General features: G+C 39.3%; 1 protein-coding gene across 1 annotated transcript in view; it reads left to right on the forward strand.

Moving 5' to 3' along the window:
- The window catches only part of LOC310902324 (uncharacterized protein), a 40,511-nt gene that overhangs the window by 12,657 nt on the left and 9,327 nt on the right, over positions 1 to 18,527 (forward strand). Inside the window, exons 11-15 of the mRNA XM_083843679.1 lie at positions 779 to 890; positions 1,373 to 1,537; positions 2,961 to 3,045; positions 16,059 to 16,107; positions 16,922 to 17,076. Of these exons, the coding sequence (XP_083699805.1) occupies positions 779 to 890; positions 1,373 to 1,537; positions 2,961 to 3,045; positions 16,059 to 16,107; positions 16,922 to 17,076 (566 nt within the window). The remainder of the gene's footprint in view (positions 1 to 778; positions 891 to 1,372; positions 1,538 to 2,960; positions 3,046 to 16,058; positions 16,108 to 16,921; positions 17,077 to 18,527) is intronic.

Consider the following 18,527-nt stretch of genomic DNA (forward strand, 5'->3'; position numbering starts at 1 on the left):
TGGGGAGTAATAAGTATAAGCATAGTTTTAAATGTGATTAATGTAGAAGCAGACAAAGAAATGGGAAATAAGGAAACTTGTAAATAAATTGTAATCCATCCTGGATGATGAATTGCAAGGGCAATGAATCAGATACGGTCTTTGAGGACATCATTCGCTAGCACTAGAATATGAAATAAATATTTTTTGTACCTAGTTTTTCTATCTCATCTTGGGAAAAGCACAAAGCAGAAAAATGAATTTTAGTGCAGAGAAATTATTAATTTCTTAAATCTGAATGAATACATTAATTTCAACATCCACATTGTTGAGTTTATAGAAACCATAGCCTGAGGTGGGTGAAGAGACTATCCTTTTAATATACCAAATTAAAGCCAGTACAAAACATTTCCAAACCTGGTTACTTGAAATCAATATGCACTACTCATGAGGCACCCTGTCACACCCAAATTTCTCATAACTGTAACTACGAAATGAAAACTGAGGCCAAGCGGAAGAGCAAAGCGCAGTGTTGCCCACGGCAGACTAAATACTCCACATGGCCAGAAGGCCAACAGAGATTGGATCTGGTTGGCATCTGTGATTTAGATCACTGTTAAGGAAATTAAAATTACTAGAATCACACAGAACTTACATTTCCCTTAATAATGAGAGCAGCATTTTGTTTGCTTACAAGCACATCTGTGCAATCCTCTCCTCTCCCTGAAAGGCATTGAAATATAGGTTTCAATGATTGTAAAGAGATTTCTTTCCCTCGTATTTCATTTTGTTTTCAAAGGCTGGCGAAAAGAGATATGTGTCAGAGTATCTGCAACAGAAACCATGAAGGGAAATATAGATGTAGCCTTGACTGGTACTAATGGGATCAGGAGAAAATATACAATTGACAAGTAAGTATACCATCACTGTTGAAAAAATTGTTATACTGAATTTTTAATGTCTCTTTTTACATGTCTTATCTTGTTCTTTGTGATCCGTGATCTACACTGGTCATAAAAACAGGTGATACGTGTTCAGAGTTCCTCATGCTACAGACTGTGGTCAAAATGTGCTTGCTGGTCTCTATAGCTCTGTGCTTTCTTTTCAGACAAAGGTTGGTATAGCAAAGTGGGCAAGAGCAAAGAGCTCTGGGGCCTGATAGTAGGCTACTTCTGGTCTCAGGCATGTCATTTGGAAATCTTCTTTAAGATGACAAAGAGACGAATGATGCATAATTGTGTGATCATTCCCTCCCCTAGGGAATGTACACCAGCAGGGAAGTTGCATGTTTCTTACGAACCATGCCAGAGTCTGGCATTGTGGCCCACTCAGCCTAGCCTTTTCCAGTAAACGTGGATTTATATTTCATCTATATGCTTTTCTTTTTTGGCAGGGGAACTTTCAAGCCAGGCAATACATACTTGAACTATATCGATACAGAAATTTCTGGGAACATTTCAAAAGTCGAGTTTCTCTGGAAGAAGCATCTAGGTCAGGTACACAGAGGCTGCATGGGAGCTGACGAAGTCACTGTAATATCTGGGGAAGATGCAAATGTGTGAGTATACAGCCTGACTGTGTTCCATGCTGTGACTCTGGGGGTAGGGGTGGGGAATAGAAAAATATGCCATTGTGCTGAAGATTGTTTTCTTAAACTTTTCTCTTGTTGCTAGGTCTGTGTTCTGTGGCCACGGGTCTGTGCAGCCGAACAAATGGCAAACCCTGATGCCTTGCTAGGGCTGGGAGAAGAATGCCACAGCTGTCTGCCCTCGGCAAGAGCTTGCTTCTTCAGCCAAACTGCTGGCAAAGCTCCTCCAACAGAAATGGCCTTTTTTTCCAGCCTACTACTGAAGCTCTATTTCTAAATCGGTGCTGTCAGCTTGTATCCATACTGGGGAGCTACACTTCTGTGAATTCTAGTTACAGCCACAGCTAACAGGCATTTTACCAGCTATACAATCACATGGTTTGGTTGTATTGCAAAGTCAAGGAGGACAATACTAAAATAGGTTAAAAACAAAACAACAACAACAACCACCACAGCATAGACAGACAAATCCTTTAACTGTGCCTGCTTGATTGTTCAGGAAAAGGACACCTTCATGCTTTCTGGAGCATCTTATTCTATGTGAGGATTCTGACAAATAATTTTAATATAAAAATATTCAGAGTTTTAATGGCATTGAGTGACACCTGCCTTTCCTTCCTGAAGAATGTATTTAAACAACGTTTTAGCAACACAACCAAAAGACTGTTTAGGAGCTGGGGCTGCATACCAAGTTGTACCCTGAGAAACTCAACCATCAAAGTTCACCTTGTGTCAAGCAGGACAACTTAATGCACAGCAGAATATTTGATTGTTGCCTTTTTCGTTGACTTGCTGTGTTCAGCTCTGCTGAACATTGGGTGAGCTGGGACTCTGTACTTGAAATGGGTACCTTCTTTATCACGATAATGTTGTGCTATTGAAGATATTAAATTTTCTGTCAGCCTTCAAAATAATAATGTTCCCTTTGCCATTGAAGCTGAATTTTTCACCTGCACCTTGCTTTTCTAAAACCAGAAAACCTTTAAGACCTCCCATAATTTCAGGGAAAGGATCTTAGAAAAATATTTAGGATCGTGGTTATTTTTCCATTATAAGGAACTTAATATGCCCCTTTCTGAGATACAAAACTTTTCCCCACAAGAATTCTGATGATGCTTAAGTTGGGCCTCAGCTGCAGTATTTTCATTATTGTAGCATTGCCCCAGACCATTTGGGAGTATTTTGATAACACTATTTAGCAAAATCAGGCTAGCAAGACTGTTTTTGTTTCAGTAGAAGCTCACCACAAAAATCCTTTTGGATTTTATTGCTCACTGTGGTCTAAGGGACACAGCAAATATTTAAACCTAATATAAGGTTTATCATTTGGGCACAGAAATCCAATGTGGGAATCATGTTGGCCAACTCTGATCTGTCCCATCCTAATAACTAGCTATTCCAGAATACTTCCAATGAGGTTCACCAGAAACACTGTTGATGAGACGGGTTACACAAGGCTAAACATGAGTGATGAACGGGTGTGTTATAAATTATGCAGCAATAATTTTGAGATATCAGAATCCAGTCAGTTCCCATGAAGTTTGCCAGAGGAGATTGCTTAGGATATTTGAATTGAAGTTCACAAATCTGTCCACTTTCACGGGCTCCCTGCTTTGGTATGTTTACCACCTCCACCCACATGAGGAATAGGATCCAGAAACCTTCCCAAGCGTGGAATTAATTCCCCAGAGAAGTATAAACCAAACCCCTGGGTACATGTACATAGCTGGGAAATACCTATAGTTAGGAATCACACCATCTTGGCCATCTGTCATAAATCAGGCATGGCTCTCTGCCTCAGAGTTGCACAAATTTAGCAGATAGAGGGAGGAGGAAAGGAATACTTACGATTCTGTTCATGCACTCAGGGCCTTAAGCAAAAGAGACGTAAATATTTTTCTTGGGGACTCAAAAAATGTGTTTAACAGGGCCAGGAAGTGCATTATCTGATTTAATGACATGAGGAATCAGGGTGAACAGGATAATGTGGGCCATGGCTTCTCACTAGAAAGAAACATCACCCTGCTGAATTCAGGAGTTTGTAAAGCACAAACCCTTTCCCTTCTGTCTCCATATTTGGCTGTGTCTTCCTTGCAATTTTGAACATTAATTTGATGTTTTTATGAATCATAAATCATATTCTTCCCTTCAAAAATACAAACTTTCATTTTGTTTAATTTTTAGCTGTTGATTTCAACAGCTTTCTGATAAAATATAGCAACTCACATGAGCTGATAACATCTGCTATAAGCTGATTAGGCCCCTTAAAAATAGGTGTTTCCTCACCCAATCAGTACGACTAAGAACAAAATATTGTGTTACTTTCTACCCCTTGTCTTGTCCCACTTTGTGTTTATATTATATACTCTTTCTTGAGTTAATTTTCACTCTTTGGTATAGTAAATATCAGCACAGCACATTTTTGCTAAGACATCTATAAACAGAGCAGGAAACAGAGGAGGTTTATTTTTATGAACTACAGGTGAAAAAAATATTGAAAGCAGCTGTGTGTTGCTGGTTTAGTTTAGTATTTATGCCTTTTTTTTTTCTCCTGTTTCTCTTTGTAATTAAAAATCAAAATTATTACTTGGTATGGAAAATTTGGATTCTATCACTTTGTGTTATTGGAGCCAGTCCATAAAATGCAAGGGTTTGATATTTCACAAGATACCCTGCCTTTGACAATGACTGGAAGAGGTAATAGCTTCATGTCTTCACAACAACATAAGTAAGATTGTTATAACAACTTAAATTGCATCTTTAAAATGTCATATGATGTACTTTTTGAAGTGTTTGAATGTCAAATTGAAAAGTAGACTTCTTTTTAATCAAATGTGCTTTGTTTGTCTAGGATTTCTAAGGATGTATGACGATATCCATTCAGTCTTTTAAATTATTTAAATATTCTGTAATACTGAGAGTGCTTCAGAGTTGCAACAAAAATTTCATTTAATTCTCCTTAAGCATTTGTTCACTACAAAAATAATGCCAAGGTAAACTACTAACAAACCATCATAAGACATTCCACCTCAGTCCCTGCTCTCTCTCAAAACACACTTTTGGCAAGGGGGTAAGGTCAAACAAACAAACAAACCTCTTAGATCTTTTATAGAATAAAGGAACAGCAATAAAAAGTAGTGCACAATAGTAACTCTCTGCTCCACTTACATCATCTGCATTTGCCTTATATGTAGCATCAGAAACAATCATTTTAGCAGAAACAGTATGCTTTTCAAGAAGTGCTGAAAACAAGAACCATTTGTATCAGAGTTCTCTGGTAACAGGAATAAAATGGAATCATAGAATCATTTAGGTTGGGAAAGACTTCATCAAGTCCAACCACCCACCTAACACTACAAGTCCACAGCTAAACCATGTCCCTAAATGCCACATCCACAGATGTTTTAATTACCTCTGGGGATGGCATCACCTCCCTGGGCAGCCTGTTCCAATGCTTAACCACCCTTGCCATCAAGAAATTCTTCCTGATATCCAAAATAAACCTCCCCTGGTGCAACCTGAGGTTGTTACCTCTCTTCCTCTTTTGCAAGCACAGCAAAAAGTGTGCTTTCCTCTTTCAAAAAAAATGCAGTGTATCAAAAAGTCCCTCATAAATATTTGTGAGCCCAGAACAAAAAGTAAAAAAATACTTAATGAGAACTATTAGGTGAAGACCTCGATGCTTTGTTTACGCAGTTATCTCTCTTCCCACTTTTGATCCTATCTATTTTATTTCTCTGACTATTCAGATTTTTTCACACTATTTTAATACCCTAGAATATGTTGATAAAATCCTTGAAAATGAACCACAAATCTGCAGGAAATAAATAATCACTTTGTTCAAGAAGTCCTTCTGGTCTTTCATCTTTGTTAGAGAAGAAGCTTGACCCGTCTCTTACACAGAAAGCCTCCCCAATGCCTTCATCCTACCTTTAAAACTATCTGCTTTCTGATTACATCATTTTATAGCCCAGTCACTTGCCAGAATCTTTACTTACAGAAACGCCATGGGAAATTTCTTAAATTTTTCCATGAATAAAAAATACATCATGCTTTTTTCTTTTTTCCCCTAGATAATCTGCAAGGTCTCTATTTTACCTGCTTTCACATGATTTTATCATCAGTTTTTGTTTCTCTCTTCAGGCTTGCTTTTCCCCAAGAAAAGATAAATCAATTATTTTCTATATAGTTGTATGTTGATACATTTTTTTCTGATTTCTCTCTGCTTTTAATTTAGGTTAGAGTTTTTGTCTTTGGCATACCAGAAATGAGTGAATGATTACAGTGGCACAGTGCCTGAGAATTTACATCCTAAGGGGACTTTTTGTTACATCTGAGATCTGTTCTCCCTTTTTTCAAGTAATGTCTAAACCCGCAGTTGTGTTATATCAGTTACTAACCCACCCATAACCTCACACATCTTGGGAGCAAGTTGGTCTTCCCAGATAGCATTCTTGCAAGTTTATCACCTCAGTCCCTTTTCTTGCAAATTCTCATTAATATTTTTATAGTGAAATTATTTATGTTTACTTCCCTCAATCAAAATTAGTGATTTTTTTTTCCCTACAATACGCTCCAACTTCCAAATATGTGCATGCTATATAGAGGGTAAAATAAAATAATTGGGACAGGATTTTGCTGAGACTTTAACCCATTTTTAGGTCAGGGTATTCTGTGTAACCCATAGGCTCTAACAGTAACCTTCGGCGTTGTCCTGGAACAGAAGCAAAAAAATGAGGAGCTTTGAATGTGCTTTCCGAACACTTATTTCAGTTATCCTTCCAAAATCAAAGCTGGTTGAGATTGAGGTTGCCTCTGGCAGGCTAAACAGTTGCTCGCTGACCCATCACAAAGCCTATCTACGCAGACAGTCTATGAAACTCATGAATCTCTTTTTTTATTAACACAGAATCAGGGACTCGGCAATTTCAGTCTCTGGGCTGCTTCAAGCTATGCTGATTCCAATCACAATGAAGCAGATGTTGATAGCATGCTGAAATTTATTTTTAATGGCATATTTCCAAAATAAAACAGAGCCAGGAATTTGTTCTTTATCTCTAGCTATCAAGGATCTAAAACCTTCCGGAAAGAGCATGCATCATCACCAACCCGCACACAAACAGAGCACACCTAGATTGCCGCGTTACCGGACAACATACCTCTCCTCCTAGCTACCACAAGATGGGATCGGCCAAGTGTCTTGCAACACCGGAAGCACAAGCAATATCTGAAAATACACGCTGACATTGGGGTCAGCCTCCTTTTCGTCCCATATATTTCAGACACTAGGAAAGCTTAGGATCTAATGTAAGAGGTGTCCAGAGCCCAAGGTAGCTAACTTTGCTCTAAGCCACTGTTTTGTGTCTGAGCTGTTCAGATCCATTCTTTCATATCATTTGTGAAGATTTGCATTTGCCTATCAGTCTCCAAGGCAAAACCTACAGCTATTCCTTTTTATTTCTGCTTCTTCCTTCAAATAAATTAAATATTTTAGTGTTAGTAGGAAATAAAGCATTCAGAAAAAAGGACTTCACCCTCTTCTCTTTTAATTCTGCCTATTACTTGGAAAGGAAGCCTGGCTCTCCCTAATCTTTCCACCCACTCTGGTTTTGGTTACTTCCATCGCCACCTTTAAAATTCTCCCGTTTCTGTTTCCTTACCATGATCCTATGCTCCATAAGTCTTCAGCTCACAAAACCAGAAGTTAACATTCTCTCTGCTTGCTTTGGGCAAGGGCAAGGGACTGCTTTGACTGATTCAATGAGCAGGGAGCAAGTATCATGGAAGGTCATCAATATTTATCATCTCCAAAATATTTATTTTATTGCTGCTGTGCAACACTGAAAAGGATACGCTAAGGCAAATTGGTTTTGCTTTTTATTCAATATAAAGTTTGCTCACTTGACCAGAATGAACACATCAGAGTTAGACAATAGAAATATCAAGAAAGTCTTTTATTCATGGCTCTGTCACTCAGGGACTAACGGTAAGATTCTCCAAGAAGGTGAGTGGTCTTTGTCTATGCATATTAGCAATTCTCTAGGGGATGCAATAACAAAGCTACTTCCAGGTGACCTTCTTTCAAGCTAAGAAATTCATTAACCATCTTCAATCTAAAATTGAAATGAGAGAGAAAAATATTGCTTTTAGAATTTTATTCACTTATCTTGCTATGAAAGCCTTGGTAATTTATATATCACTGCACTTGAAACACAGTTGCTGAGTTTCCTTTGGAGAACATGATTCTCAGTGAGTGTTTTGATCCTTTTTTTCCTGCTAATGCGAAGGCCACTACCATCAGAATACATTTATGTCCTTGATAATTTTCAAGTTGACATTTATAAAACCATCTGGATGCGTTCACTTGCATATTGTCAGAGGCAACTGCAGAAGCCAGACTTTTCTTACTATCCGTAAAAACCTACTGTTCCTCTTAAGTCATAAAAACATACCAAGAAAAAGCAGCCATTCCTAAAGCAAGCTAGACCTCGAAAACCCTGTAACATAGGCTATAAATTCTTTCTAGTGTTGAATCCATCTTGTCATTCTGAGCTACGTTAATATTATCTGCACAACTGCATATTCCTCTGAAATACACTGACAGCGAGCTTCTCTGTTGAAAATGTGTATGGTTCCTCCATATTGACTACAACTTCTACAACATACAGAGCAGATGAAAAAGCAAAATGAAGAATGCAGTTATTGAACTTAAATCCTTGTCAAATACTTTTCTCAGTTATTCATGCACATTAGTCCAAGGAGGTATTGTATATCTTGTTCTTATGAGCCTGCATTTCTGTTTCAGATTGTAACTGTGCTGCTGGGGGTGTTCTGCAGCACCATTTTAACACTCACACACAAAACACGAGCTCTGTGGAAATTACAGCAAAATATTTGAGCATACCCAGCAGTCCTGGTCCCCTAACAAACACTTTTAAGGGGTCTGATTTTCACACAAAGATGTCAGCAATTTTGGAAGATATTTCATCATTAATAGAGGCACCAGTTTCACTGGCTGCTTTCCATATAACTTACATGCCGATATGCTGACAAACGGGGAACATGACACTCCTTATCTCTATTCTGTGGCTCCCCAGCCCCATGCCTTCCCTCATTTATCCAAAGAGCTGTATCCATCTGATACTGTTCCCATAAGTGCTGCCCAATTTCTATCTTCCAGTCAATGAGTATAGATTATACAATAGATCTGTAAATCATTTCTTACTAGCTAGATCTGTTCCCTTATCTGAAATTACATACTTGTCTTCAGCCTGAGCAGCAATTAAATATGAGATCCCATCACTGACCAGCCACTGCTTCCTCCTGATTCCTGAGACTTCTTGCTAGTGATTATCGCTGCAGATGGCATTGGTTTGCACCACTTCACCAACAAACAAGAACCAGACCCTAACCCAAACACTTGCGCAAGCTCCATAGACTACAAGGAGTGACAGACGCTCAATGTCTTGTATTTTACAATGCATGCTGAGCACGTTATGTACTGCTTAGCATATGAAAAAAATGCACCTTAGGTGATATTTCTGAATTTATACCTTCTCTCAAACACTGCACGTATCTCAGGACCACAAACTGGCTTCTTATATGAGACTTATATTCAACCCAAGTCACTTCCTGCCCCTAGGCAGTTGAATCACTCCATGTATAAGGATGAATGTCATTCACAGTTGTGTGAACAGGTGACTATGGGAGCACCCATCCCATAGGTAGCAGTGCAGTGACTTGAGGTCTTGCCCAGGAGCTGCTGAGAGAACTGGGTTGTGACACACTCCGTGGTCTGAGCTCATTAAGACCCACAGCCTGCTGAGCAAAGAAAAGAATTTGGGACTTATGTGCTGGACCACTTCTCTAGTCACTCAGCCATTAGAGAAAAAGATGCACAATGGTGATTATCATCATCCTCTCCTTCTCCTCCTGACATGTCTGAATGAAGGTGGCTGTGGTTTCTCGGCTCTATGCTGTTTGCAACAGTGCCAAGAGTTGTTGGTTTTATTTCAGAGCACACCAACCAATGTTAAAGCTTGGCACCTAACTTGTGAATCCCACATGGCCTAAGAGGACATAGATTAGTTGAAATGGTAGTGGGACAGAGCTTGAGTAACTTTATTAGCAAAAGCTAATGAATTCTCAGGCACTATGTTGTACAACAATTCTTCTTGCCCTCCCCTTTTTAAAAGAAGCTAACCCACTATCTCTTTAAAAAAATAAAAAAAATAATAAAAATAATAATGAATAGGCTTTGTTATACAAAAACACACAAGGGTTTGTTTTACAAGGTACATACATCAGTCTGACAACAGAGGGTGACACCAAACAGCATAATTAAGTTTCTGCTCTTAAGTGCCCACAGAGGAGGTTCAGTCTGTTGCCTACAGCAGGAGCCTCCAATAACCAGTTAATTCAGTTAAGCATTTCAATGTCCCATACCATATCCCCTTCAAGGGTTAAAATGGTCTCACCTTGCTTTTATTCACACCCACAGCAAAACCCTTAGAGGTAAATTTTTTGTTGATGAATTAAAAATGACGGGAGAGCTAGAGAGACAAGAAAAGGCAACATGTCACATCCAGCACTAAGAGTGTCATTCTGACAAAGGTCTCGCTCACCCACACCCGGCCTGTAATTAGGCACCGTGTGGGCAGGTCCACACCCATGGCGGTGGGACTGAGTCCAAGTGAAAAGAGCCGGGAACAGCCGGGGCTTGACAAGAGCCACCTGAGCGGAGCGTACAAAGCAGCAACGCGGTCCGCAGTCAGCGGTAAGTGACTGAGGAATTGGTAGGATTTGGGGGTAACTGTCCTTGCTAATGGATGGTTGGGGCTCCTGCTTAAAAGACAGGCTGAACAGTACAAAGAGTGGTCCTGGAAGCAATACTGAGGAGACCCTGGCAGCAGCAACAGGGCTAAAAACTTTTCAATTCCGGGAAATCCCAGTAGGAGATGATCCTATCTGGACTGGGACACTGCAGTGCAGCTAAGAAAACTGGGTGGATTCAATGGGGCTAAGGTAATTAGGCAGATAATATATCCCTGTGTTTTTAAAGAAAGATCAAATGATGGTATTTCCACATAGAGTCTGGACTCTTTTCTTATTTATTTTAAGAAAAAGTACACAAGAATACAAATAGTAGCTGAAAAGAAAAAATTAAGCACTGTTAGGAGCATTCTAAAGGTAAAGGGAGAATGGAAGTGAGGAAGAATTACAAAGCTGTTATAGGGAAGGATGAGGCAAACAGGATGTGTTTTAGTAGACCACAGTTTATGGAGTAAGTTGTTATCAGCAAGGGTCATTCTGCACCTCAGAAATGGCAAAAGGCCAATAGTGTCGGCCTTAGAGCTGGCTAAAAGTAACAGTAGTCTACCTATGAAGAACACTAGTGAAGTTCTGCAAGGACAGAAGTGGCCAGATCACAGCTGCAAGTCAGCTGAAGGATCCCCAGTTAGCCTGGAATTGGCATGGCCACCTCCCCAAACTGAATCATAGGTGGGTTTTTTGTTTGGTTGGTTTTGTTTTTTAAATATGATGCTTGTAGTTAGATTAAATAATCATAACTGCGTGTTTTACTGTCTGAACACTACTGTAGGGACAAGGTGAGAACCCTATTATTTAGGAGGTCAAAGCAGATGGTGTTAGCTATGTCTGTTAATCAGGACATATTTAATAGGTTTTCTTCATTATTATCCTGACATTTCTCTGGATTGTACACCATTTCTAAGTGACTGACAGAAGCAACTTGAAAGCCCCAATCTTACTGTAATCGCTAATGATGAACAAATACATGTATGACTTTGCATATATACTGCCTTTTTATTGGAGCGCTTCCCACATTTAACGCCTCAAGAAAAGAATTTGCATCAGTATTCTGAGTCATTATGGGAGCCTAATGCCCTAGTTCACTGTCTCAGACTCGGTTTAAGAGGTCAGTAGATGCTCAGAAAACTCTAATACCCAGACCAGGCAACATATGTGAACCCTGTTTTGCCTTACCTTGACACCTGCGAGGTCCAGAACCTTTTCCTTTCTCTAGATCACCTGACTACTTTGCTCCACTGCAAGATTGATTTGTCTACTGTTAAATTTGTTGGTTTCAGAGCTATTCATTTAGAGTCAGTTTCCTCCTGGAGAGCTTACCTAAAAGCTGGTGAGCCAGCAGGAAAGGAGACTGGCTAATTGCCCAGATGCTCTTTTACTTATTATTACTTGTTTGTACTGAAGCAGTGCCAAAGCGCCTTCATCTTGAATCTTACTATGGGCAATTTACAACCACATCTGAGGGATGGGGAGGAGACTGAGATGAAATTAAGTCTTCAACCAATTATGCCAGTTACTTTGCTCACCTGAATTAGTTCACTATATCACCAGCACTATGCCCAGACCTGTGCACATTTGATAAGCTGGAGAAATGCTCTTGCTGTGTTAGCTACTGAACATGGACTGTGCCTGGAAAAGGTGTTCTTTGTATATTTGTATGGAATAGGCTAGGCCATCTCTACAAAATTTATTTTCAAAAAGTTAGAGTGGATTTTGAAGTATTTACATATGGGTAAATACATGCATGTTCTCCTTTATGAGGTCTACAGATACTGCTGTAATATTTTTTATCCTCAATTTCTTTTATCCATTTGCGTAACTTTACAATGTTTGGGTGTGCAATTAGCAAGTGGTATCTAAATGCCTCAGGCTCAAATACATGCAATAAATTTTTGGGAGAAGGGGAAATTAACTTGTAACTTACAGTCAAGGATTCTCGGCTAAACTCTGGATGACTTCTCTTTTGTGATGCCTTTACATTAGTAACCAAACACTACACCAAACTACCAAAAAATATGGAAGACTAAATTAAAACAACTGAAAGACAGAAATGTTCTTTCTTCAAGGACAATGCTGGAGCAGGAAATATAGGAAGTATGGTTGGAAGTAAGGAATAGTATGGCAGGAAAGCTGGAAAAACAGAATTCTAAATGGTGAAAAATAGGTTATATCTTTGGGAACAATCATCTGTGCTTTGCGACTTTGTACTCCTAGGCAAAACAATCCTCTCTTCAGTTTTTGCTCCACATTCCTTCTTTTCCATCCTCTTGATTGCCCAAGAAGGTGTTCTCTCAAACTTCTCATTTTTTTAGTATCCCTCCTGAATTGTGCATGCAAGCAGCAACAAAACCTCTGTACCTTTTAAATAACAATCCCCATCCATATATTAAATGTATATTGTATATTTGCATGTGTGCGTGCATATATGTCTCTCATCTGTGTATGTGGATAAAGACTAAGAAGTTATTTAGCAACTCAAAAGTTCTAGTAATATATTAGAAAAACCTCAAAGGCCTTTTCAGTTCTTGCTTCCTCAAAATGTTCACCTTCATTTAGTAAATATAATATGCAGTGTGACAGCATTTACTTTCCCAAACAAATAAAATAATCCAAAATTAATTACATGTGCTTTTTATTTACTAATCCTTTAACCTAGATGTCAGTACTTTTTCAGTACTTCTGGATCAGTGCCACCAGTGCTGAATGTTGACATGCAATGTAATACCAAGAACTGATTCTTCTAAAAATTTACAGAGTAATGATCCATCATTCAATAACTCTAGTGTCAAAAGCCACAGCTAAAAAACGTGATCACATTTCGATCACGATGTTATATGATTGTGCACAATAGCAAGAACGGTATTTCCAATCCAGGGCTTGCCTTCTAGTTATTGCTGTTATATTCTGAGATGCAGTAATTACTCAAATTTTAATCTGCTTAATCCGCACATTCAACTTTTAATCTACTTAACTGTTGTAGCAGAGCATGTATATCATTTTAATTCCTTAACCAAAATATCAAGTAGCAGAACATCTTATTGTAATTCAAGTACTATGAGACTAGTAATATTGATCTCATAAGAGTGTCATGTCATGTAATTGAATTCAATTACACAACTTAATCTTTTAACAGTTTTGCACAAATTTTCTTTTCAACTGTCCTGTGGAAAGTTTCATTATAGTACCTCAGGCTGATATTGCCCTGAAACTCCACAGATAATTCGTCTTATCTTTTCTTACCTTTTAGCATGTCAGATTTTTTCAAACCACGTCTATGGAATTTTCTTACTAATCAGTAACTTAACAAAAGTTTTTCAATAGATTTTTTGATACTCTTAAAAAGGAAAAAGAAAAAAAAAAAAAAAAGGTTCTTAGCTAAGCTATGAGTTACCAAAGTCTCTTTATTTTAAAACACATAGTTCTAGCAGCTGTTCTAAGTGTCACCATCAATACTTTTTTTTTTTTTTTCCTGGTGTGAACATCAGCTTGTTTTGGTAAACATAGAAAAATAAAAGTGCAAAGACCTTGGTTCAGCTGTATCATTGTCTTTTGCCCAATTTTATCTAGTAATGAATCAAAAACATTGTATCTTTTTACTTCCTCCATACATGAAATATTCCTTCTTAACTCATCTTAACTCTACAGGCCATAAATGTATGTTAACATTGCTGCTTTTCTTATGAAATTCATGTGATTTTTAATTCCCAGTATTCCTTTTTCTTGTCCTGTATTCTTCCAGTTTCTTTCACTTTACTGAGTTAGCCTATAAATACTTAACATCTTTTTCCCTTTTTTTTTTTCTTAAAGCATAAAGCAATCCAGTCTGCACTAAAGAAAACAGAAAGCTTTTTGTGTCCTGTTACTGCTAACCACTGAAGGAGATAAGGGTGATAAAAGAATGGTGAGTAAAAGTCTTAGGAATTAGATAAACAACATATTTTGTTTTAAATTAAAACAAAACAAAACCACTATTTCCTAAAGGGAGAATTATCAGATGCTGATAATTAAAAGGTCTGACACTTGGTCTTGCCTCTCTTAAATAGACTGTGTCTGTGCACATGTCCTGAGAAGGTGTGGGTCCATGTGTGGGGCAGTCATATTCAGACTTTTTCATATCTCACAAGCCATCCACTAGCAGCCCATGAATCACAGGTTGGGCAACAGTGTCCACAATCCAGCCACCTTTTGAAGGGCAGCTACTAAACCAGTGTAGGTTTTATAGATTAGGATGTCAATCTATGAACATTCACTTTTTTTTTTTTCCTCTGAGCTGAAGAGCAAAGTGGAAATGGCTATTACTGGTTGGCTACTAAGTGGGGTGCATATCCCATTTCATTCCGACTAAAACAATGGAGCTCAGCATTCAGGAACCCTCCTGCCAGCAGTGCTGGTTAGGCTGAGTTCACATTCACGAACAAGTGATTCAAGTTCCTCTTGTTCAGCACTAAGGCTCTTAAATGCCTGTTGAAAGAATTTTCTCCCATCAAATTGTGTGGTGCCTCAACTCTTTGTAGAAAGATATTGTTTCTTAACATCTCCCCAGTCCTTTTGTTATTAGGCTAACATAAACCAACATAGAAAAACTACCTGCTAAAAAAATTGTCTCCCATCCAAACTATACACCTCTCTTAATAACAAAATGAATTGACTTTCCACACAGACACACAAAAAAAGTTTTCTCTATCTTGAATTACTTGCCTAGTTACCCGTTCATTTCCAGCTTCTGCTTTCAAAGGACGAACCTCTGAAAAGAAATCGCTGATCACTCTTGTTTGGCAACAACCTCCCACATTTTCTAAAATCATTACCCACTGGTGAGGTGTTCTGAAAAGAAGTACAGCACACATTATAGACATGACCTGTGAGTCTTCGTCCATTTTCTTCATAAGCCTATTAATTTCAGAGCTGCCTTTCAGATTTTAGGACTGAAAAGCAGTTACAGCTCAAGATTGTTACTTTGCAAGAAAAGCAGAATGTGGAAAAGGGGAGGTGGATGCCCTATGAAACAGCTAAAAGAAGAAATTGAGAACAGTGAAGAAGGCAAACACGAAGGGAGGAAAATGATGAAATATGTGGAGCCGCTGCCATAGGAAAGCCAAGGGAGGAAAATGTAGAGGAAAGGAATCCAAACAAAGGGGGGATATGAAGGTGCAGAAGCACAAGGAGCCCTGGGTGAGGGCAGCACAAATAGCATAAAGCTGCCAAACATGCAGACTTCCACCAAGTTACATGCATGCCCGTCAGTTCTGCCACACCTCCCACCTATCTGCTGGCCGTCAGGAGAGTCATAACCTCATGGCCAAATTCATTCCCTTAGCAAACTACATCCAGCATTGGATGTGGAAGAAATGCAAAGAACAGAACTGAGTGGAAGGGAAGGATGTCCTGCCCCACCCTGCCAGTAGTGCTCCTCCCAATGCAGTCCAGGATGCCCAGAGACCCAACAACACATTGCTGGCTCACAGTCAAGTTGGTGACCAGCAGGACCCCCCCACACACACATCTCTTTCTGCAAAGCTCCTTTCCAGCTGGTTGGCCCCTCAGGGGTACTGGGTTATTCCTCCTAGGCTGCAGTTCTTTGTGTTTCTCTTTATAGATCTGTCCCTTTTATAAAAATGTAACACAAATAAAAAGTTTAACTTGTATATTTGATTTGCTTTAGGTGGTTGGAGTATGGATTATTGCATTTTATCTCCTTGGCACAGTAACAGGTGAGATAAAGATCTATAAAAACAATCACTAAAAGATGAATTCAAACAAAATAATACAGAGGAGACAGTGACATCTTTTACATTGAAGTCATAGCATGATTTGTGTGTCATTGTATGGCAAAGTCTATTACTGTACAGGGACCTAATGCTAAAGGCTCCACCTCATTTCAATTTTATTAAGAATACAAGATACATAACTTTATGCCAAAAATTCACAGAGGAGAACTGCAGTCATGTGCCCTAGCTCTATCAAGACAGTGCACGAGCTGTCTCTACCTGTTACTGCTGTTTACAAAGAATGGCTCAGTAACAGGGTGCTTAGTACAACAAACAGTGCTGGAACAGAAAAGTTGAGCATGACAGCAAGAGACCTGTTTGATCTGGAAAATGATGATGTATTAAAAGAAACAATCAACTCATTCACTATGCAAGGCTACTGCATACGTATCCATTCCTACAATGAGACATAATGCTTTGAAGCAGGAATAATGCGGGAGCAGTTCTAACAAGCATTTCTTAAAAGACTTTTAATAAATAAATATAATAAAACACCTTTTACAAGCTGAGAATATGGTGTAAAAATAGTATCTGGATCCCTGCTTGGTTTGGTTTATCTTCAAATTATATAGTTCCCCTTGTGTTACCTACTTCAGGCAATATCCATAAAGGAAACAAGAAGAAATCTGTTTCAAAATCAATCACAGAACAAAATCCTCAGTTTCCTGAGGACAGTCTTCAGACTGTTGCAGTCTTAAACATATTATCTAGCTGTAAGAGAGTCCAAAACATAAACCATTTGTTTCTTCTACTCTAGGTAAAGAAATTTGCTTCCCCAGGCTTGGCTGTTTCTCAGATGACCCCCCGTGGTCTGGGGTACCAGGGAGACTTCTGACAGGTTTGCCTGACTCTCCTGAACATATGAACTTGAGCTTCTCTCTCTACACCAGGGAAACAGGAAATAACTCACAGGTGACATTTATTTTTAACATCAAGAACTGACTAAAGCTACCAATGTTTGTTAACAAGCCCACATCAGTCATCATAGGCAAATGAGTCAAAATAAGAAGCTAGCTTCAGTGTTCACTCATTACTGTACCTTCAAACTGTTTGGGGTAAAGCATAAAATGATGGTGAAGGAACTGTCAGGTGGAACAGGTTTCCTGGTATTTTCCTGCACAAGAACTGGGCTATAGCAGACTCCCCTTTGCATGTGTTTAGGTCTCTCAGGAAAGCTGGAAAACTGTTCAAATAAGCAGCTTTCTGAATGCTCGGATAGGGGAACAAGTACTGCTGGTTTATGGGGAAGCTGCACCAGTGACTTCTAAAATCAGAAGTCTGAAGCAGGCCATTTTCATACGGTTTTCAAACCACACTCCTCCTTGAAGTCTGAGTGACTGTGCACTCTTACCTGTCTCTCTCCATGCTGAAATTAAGACAGAACTACCCAAGTTGTTTGTGTCCTGAAATTCCGAGCCAAGCAAGGAGAAGGATCTGCAAGATGTGGGGCTGGGACCACATCAATTCAGCAAATGCACGTGAAGCTGCAAAATACCTTGCAGGCTCCCAGACCTAGTGCCCCCTGTTCCATACAGGAACATTTATCCACTGCCATGAAATACGATGCACCACAAGCATCGCAGCTTACAGCAGTCCTGTTTGCCATGCTACAAGTCCAGCTCAGGCTCTTTAAGGATGAGAAGTTACACCTGTAATAAACTTTTACGATCTGCAGAGCAGGGACATGTGAGCTCACAGCACGCAGTCAGCATTGGTTACTCAGGCATTTTGGTTGTTGATAAAATAAGTCAAAATACACCTTGTGTTAATTCCCAGGCACTGCACCTAAACATCTCCCTGATCTAGTGCACAGCCCTTCCACACCCAAGCTCCCTGAGCTCACATCACAGGTGCTATATTTGCTTGAAAACAATACAGGTGGTCAGAGATCACACTCAGAGTAAAAGATATATATAGTTAAGCAGCTTGTGGCAATGTGTGGTGGGCAAAGATCAGCTTCACCACTACTGCATACAGTTCTTGCATTAAATTCTTTCAGCCTTTCTGGAGTAGCTGGTGACAAAAACAGACATGAAACATCACCTGCCCAGAAAGACATGCTGTTTCTTAGATGCAAAGCAGCACACAGAGGCCAAAGGTCAGGTCAGTAGAAGGACAAGCTGAATCAGGAGGCATGGAGCTCTCTGGAGGAACTCATCCATCTCAGGCACCATGGACCTTATATGGGGGGCTCCTGCTGCATCAAGGAAAATAGACAGGAGCAGCAGAAACCACATTGGCACAACTTTGGAGACAGTGGTGGGACTGGGAAAGATGGGATAGAGAAGTGCCTGGGACTCTGCCCATTATAAGGAGTTATGCGAGTCCTACAAATGTGATGACTTAGGTTACGCTTTTAAAAC

The sequence above is a fragment of the Anser anser genome, assembly GCF_964211835.1.
Source record: "Anser anser genome assembly, chromosome: 7".
In the NCBI taxonomy this organism is placed as follows: domain Eukaryota; kingdom Metazoa; phylum Chordata; class Aves; order Anseriformes; family Anatidae; genus Anser; species Anser anser.